The sequence below is a fragment of the Berghia stephanieae genome, unplaced genomic scaffold, assembly GCF_034508935.2.
Source record: "Berghia stephanieae isolate SIO BIC M18660-M18661 unplaced genomic scaffold, UCSD_Bste_1.3 scaffold2297, whole genome shotgun sequence".
Taxonomy (NCBI): Eukaryota; Metazoa; Mollusca; class Gastropoda; order Nudibranchia; family Aeolidiidae; genus Berghia; species Berghia stephanieae.
In genome coordinates, this window is record NW_027623398.1 from 1 (window position 1) to 5816 (window position 5816).

General features: G+C 36.2%; 1 protein-coding gene across 1 annotated transcript; it reads right to left on the reverse strand.

Annotated features, from left to right (window-relative positions):
• Window positions 1-329: 329 nt before the first annotated feature.
• LOC144961364 (uncharacterized) lies at window positions 330-5588 on the reverse strand (the record flags this gene model as incomplete). Its single annotated transcript, XM_078894590.1, has 4 exons — window positions 5439-5588; window positions 3882-3979; window positions 1091-1142; window positions 330-468 (listed from the first exon to the last, which is right to left on the reverse strand). Coding segments are annotated over exons 1-4 (439 nt in total), but the record flags the coding sequence as incomplete, so codon positions are not given.
• Window positions 5589-5816: the final 228 nt, after the last annotated feature.

The window sequence follows — 5816 nt, forward strand, 5'->3', positions numbered from 1 at the left end:
CAATTTTCACCCCAAAACTTCATTTCGATAAAATGACCAAGAAAATTACAAAAAAATTAATTCCCAAAGTGGCTGGAAAAAGATTCTCTGAAGATGAGTGAAAAACATTGGACACAATATTTAAACTGATATTTTGGCTTCACATTTTGCAATGTGTTGAATGGCAATGAATTGAAAAGAAAATAAATTTTAAAAATGAAAGAAAGAAAGAAAAATAAGTTTTGTAAGTGCTGGTATTTCAGCTGAGGAAAAAGGTGAAGGTGATGAGATGAAAGAGGAAATAGTGGAGGAAAAGGAGGGAAAGGCGAAAGTTAGCAATATCAACTTACAAGCAATCAATAAAAGACGGTTACACTCCACTTGTTCAGCTGATCCAGCAAAATAGACATTCCCAATACAACACTTGTTGAGAGCTTTGCTAGTTTGCATGATGACATTCTGTTCTTGCTGTACAAGTTCTTTCAATTCCTATACATAGACATCCAAAGCATTAATGGAAGAAATTAATTGACTAAGTGAATTATTTTTCAAAACCATGACTCTTTTTTTAAACTAAGTACCATGCTTGAATTATTACTTTAGCAAGCCCATGGAGTGGAACTATTTCTATTTCACACACTACAACCCATCTGTGAAGCATTGCTTTTGACGCTCATTTATGTTTGCCACTGCCTTTAGTGAGATGCTCATTCACATCAAAGGATATATAACACCAGGAGTTTTGCAAAGAGCTCAAACATCATCATAAAACTTTAGTTACAAGACAAGCAGTGTTCAACTATCAATGCCTCTGATGCAAAATAATGCATGAATATAGTTCAGCTAATCATTGCCTCAAATCTTGTTTGTTGTTTTTTTTAGCTTTTTGAACACTAAACCTCGCATAAGCAGGGAAATTATCACATACTGATGAAGAGCTGTGCAACCGCTTATGAAAGAAATATGAGCAATTCAATATTATGAGGAAAATTATAAATTAAATCAATGTTTTTCACCTGAATTCTTTCCTGAACAGCTGCTCGATCATCCCTGCAATTCCTATTCCTGCCAGCAGAAGGCATTGGTATGTCCTCCTCAACAACATTCTGACCACTGTATTTGCTCGGCGTTTGATAGGATCCAACTGGTGCTGATTCACATTACTGGTGAGGGCCAGAGGAAATGATAAAATTAGACATAATTATTAGAAACCTTTAACAACAGGACAACAGATATGGACTGAAACAGGAGTTGACCTTCACATGAGGGAAGTCAAGGATCCACATTTTTCTTTTTAATAGCTCATGTTTGCAGAGACGCCAATTTAAATTTGGCTCACAAGAGTTTCAGACACCACTCGTAGGAATTTCAATGCCGAAAGAGGAATTTCTGCACACAAGAAAAAGGAATTGGAATGGTATTGGCATTGTGTTTACATATTGTATATTTCTAAATAGATGACTGATTAGAATATATTATGATACATAAACACATTGCCAAATACAATCCCAAAGTTTCCTTATTTCAAATGAAGTAAAGCGCCAAAACCTAATTGTAGAGATTGTAGTACTGGTGGTAGTGAGGATGATGTGGTGTTGGTGGTTGTTGTAATAGTAGTAGTGATGAAGAAGATGTGATAGTGGTGGTTGTTGTAGTAGTATTGTAGTGATGATGATATGGTCGTGATGGTTGAAGTAGTAGTTGTAGTGATGATGATGATGTGGTGGTGGTATAGTGGTTGTAGTAGTTGTGGTCGTGATAATGATGTGGTGATGGTTGTAGTAGTGGTGATAGTGTTGTTGATGTGTTGGTGATAGTCGTTGTAGTACAAATGGTAGTGATGATGATGTGGTAGTGGTGGTTGTAGTAGTAGTGGTAGTGATGATGATGTGGTGGTGGTGGTTGTAGTAGTAGCTGTGGTAGTGATGATGTGGTGGTGGTGGTTGTAGTAGTAGTGGTGGTAGTGATGATGTGGTGTTGGTGGTTGTAGTAGTAGTGGTCGTCATGTTGATGTGGTGCTGATGGTTGTAGCAGTAGTGGTAGTGATGATGATGATGTTGTAGTGGTGGTTGCTGTATAAGTAGTAGTATAGTAGTAGTAGTAGTTAGTAGTAGTATAGTAGTAGTAGTAGTAGTAGTAGTAGTATAATGATGATGATGGTGGGCTGGTGGATGCAGTTGTAGTGGTAGGATGACGATGTGGTTGTGGTGGTTGTAGTAGTAGTGATGATGATGCGGTGGTGGTGATTGTAGTAGTAGTATTAGTGATGATGATGTGGGGTGGTGTTGTAATAGTGATGGTGGTAGTGGTAGTGATGATGTTTTGTTTGTTTGTTTGTTCTTTAGGTCTCTTCCAACACAATTGAGGTTATATGAGAGACCGCTGAAACAAAAAAACAAGCAATCTAACAAAAATAGTACAAATGTAAATCAAAATCATAACCTAAAGATATCAAAAGCTAAATTATAAATAACCAAGAACAAACAGCAGAAGATTTACAGGAAAAAAAATATCCCCTGTCAAAAATACAATCACAAACCAAAGAAGCAGGATATGCTAGTAAAGAGAAGAAGAAACGACATCACTATCGATCGTACACCCATGCGAACATCATAGGTATATGATTCAAGGGTGATGCTCCCATCCAACCACCCGCGTAGTGATGATGATGTGGGTGGTGATTGTAGTGGTAGTTGTGTAACTGATGATGAGTGTGTGGTTGCAGTAGTAGTGGTAGTGATGATGGTTGTAATACTAGTGGCAGTGAAGATGACGTGTGGTTGGGGGGGGGGGGGGGGGTATCCTTAGAACAAATTGACCTCACCGAAATTTGACGGAAGTTGCCGGAACCCGGAATTTTTTGTTCCAGACCGGAGTTTTTTCTGGTCAAACCGTATTATTTGGTGGTTGCTATTTATTAGGTCATTTCATCACCAGTAAGTCAAAGGTCTAAATTTACAATTAAGTGCAATTGAAAAAAAATGTTTTAAAAATATAAAGAAAATGTTAGAGACTGGATCAAATAGGGATCAGAAAAAGATTCCAAAAGCAAACTCAATGTACTTAGTTTGAGATCAATTAAAATCGCCATCCAGAAACAGCACGGATCCAATTAAGATGAATACACTCGAATGTTTCAAAATATTATATTAAAAACTAAAATAAATACAAAACAAAGAGATGATTTACAAGAAAAACAAATATCATATCCCTAGCAAATAATATACACATTGACTGTCTCCCTCTCGGCTAAATACTATGGCCAGGCCAGGCAAAACCATGTTATCTCATTCCAAAGACAGGAACAGAAAGCAACCTTGAATAGGAAAACAGATATAGGGAATAGGAGAAACAGCAAGAGTGACCTCTCCGCCCAAAATTGGGAGGTCAAAAGACCCCATCCCATTTCTATATCTAAGAAAAGTTGACAACAGAAACAAAAAGATATACATTTACAAGTGTCCGTTATGAGTACTCTACTTCAAATAATGGTGTTGAAAATTTTTTTACCCTATCATAATAACAAAAGTAAACTTAAGAAATTCTGTCACGCCACCCCCCCCCCCCCCCCCCCCCATCTTCTAAATGCAGAGCTTTATGCAGGTAGCTTTTATCTATTCTTGCACGATTACACCCTTATAGGTTGAATTTCCCTTTTGTTATTCCGTTTTTTCTGAAATTCTATAATATCTACGATGTTCCCTGTGGTAGAAAATTATTGTTAAAGACACAGGCCTGTTATACTAATAGAATTTATTTGGGTAACTTCCTGAAGGCAAGACATTGTGAACCTTATCCACATGTAATACTGAAATTTTTTTAAAACGGACAATGTCTTGAAAAATCTAAATCATCCAACCAAAAGAAAAAAGGGAAAAAAAGAAAGAAAAGAAGTGACTTACACACTCTTTCTGTATGCAGCCAAGCTGTAAGGCCTGTCGTCCTCATCGTCATCATCTGTAGTGGAGGATAAGGTCATGGCATGGCTTCTCGTCTTTTTCTGAATAGCATGAATGGATTTCTGTATAATTATACACTAAAGATTGGAGGCAGGGATGGTCAAGTTCATGGGAATAATATGTAAAAGACATTTGTCAGTCCTGCTATTTAGTGTACATTTTTTCCGTTATTCATTACCTTTTACATTGACATTAAATATTTTATATTTTTTCAGCGTCTAGGTCTCTGTCATTTCATTCCTTATGGTACTTTGGAAAATGCTACTTTTGTCCTACAAATGGTGGTTCAAATTTAATGGGTGGTAGCTTTTAGTGTTGAATCTGTTTTTTTGTTTAATGTAATACTCTGATATTATTTCTGATAATTGTATATAGAGCCTCATTATAATGAATAAAAGTAACACCCATGTTAGACTGGGAGCAGAAAATTGAATTTTAAGTAATAACGTTCAAAACTTATAAAATCTGAGGTTTCATTCTTTTCCAAAAGATGAGAGAAGGAGAAAAAAAAGCTCATTTAACTCAATAACTAAAATGTGAATTTAATTTCTGTTGGCTCATTCCAACATGCCAGATGGAGGTGACATGTTATCACTATTGCACTGTGATTATATTGAACTTCGAACAAGATATGTGTGTGACTGATGGTAGTGATTTTTGTAGTTGAATGAATGAACATGTGATACTAAAAAAACTATATTGTCAAGAACCTCTGAGCACTATTTGTGGATACTGGCGTTACATCAAATAAATAATTATAATAATAAATATAATTGCACAAGAGCAGTTTCAGCCACCATTTAGGAAATTCCCGGATTGCATGTGAAGCTTTTCAAATGAAGTTATTACAGATTTACAGAGGTGTACATTTCTTTTGACCTCTAAAAAAAGAGTGACAGGTTTGTGCACATCTTCGCCAAAAGATCTAATTCAAAGATGCTGAGAAAAGGACAATAGGCCCTTCAGTAAAGTTAAACAAAATAAGTAATATTCCTCACAAACCAGAAAATGAATGTTTACTTGGAAAAAAAAAAATCTATGTAGTCACATAATTGGCATTGATCAGAATTGAAAATGGTAGGTTTACAAAGAGAAATTGGGAGAGAGGAGGGGGGTTACTCTGACAGATTATTCAAAAAATTGGAAGAGATTTACAATTTGGAGTTCTTTCTAACTACAGTTGTCAAATTAAAGTTTGCTTTGGTTTGCAGTCTTGATGTTGTCAGTAAATTGCAGATGTGAAAAGGAAAATGTAAAGAGAAAGACATTTTGCTCCTGGAGATTTTGAAAATGCATTCGAGGCATACCGTGAACCTCCCTATCAGTATCTCCTCAGAAATTGATAATCTAATCCACAAAATATAATGCATGTTCCAAGAAAAATTTCTAAATTAGAAAAAAAAGTAATAAATAAATAAATAAATAAATATAAAATGTCTATATCTATCAATTATTGTGGGAAATTCCCATCCATGAATAAAAATACCAATCTCTACTCACAGCAACAGGAGAGTCTGTATTGGTTGGCCTGGGTTTGCGACGTAAAACCACATTATTAATGTCCATATCTGGATCATACTCCTCTGTAGGTTGAACAGGTGTTGCTATTGGCTGTTGTCGCTTTCTCAACACAACATTGTTAGGATCCATGTCAGGTCGTATGATGATGCATCAGAGGAATCCATTAAGGCCTCGTCCAGCAAATCCCCAACTGCTCCATGATTATTTTCATCATCATCCTCATTGTCGTCGTCATCATCATCCATAACTTTCTCCATCCGGGCGGTATCCGCATGCACCGAGGATGGATGACTGTCACCAACATCCATTTTATCAGTTCATCGTCATCAAGCTATCTAGGCTTGACTGACTTGAAGG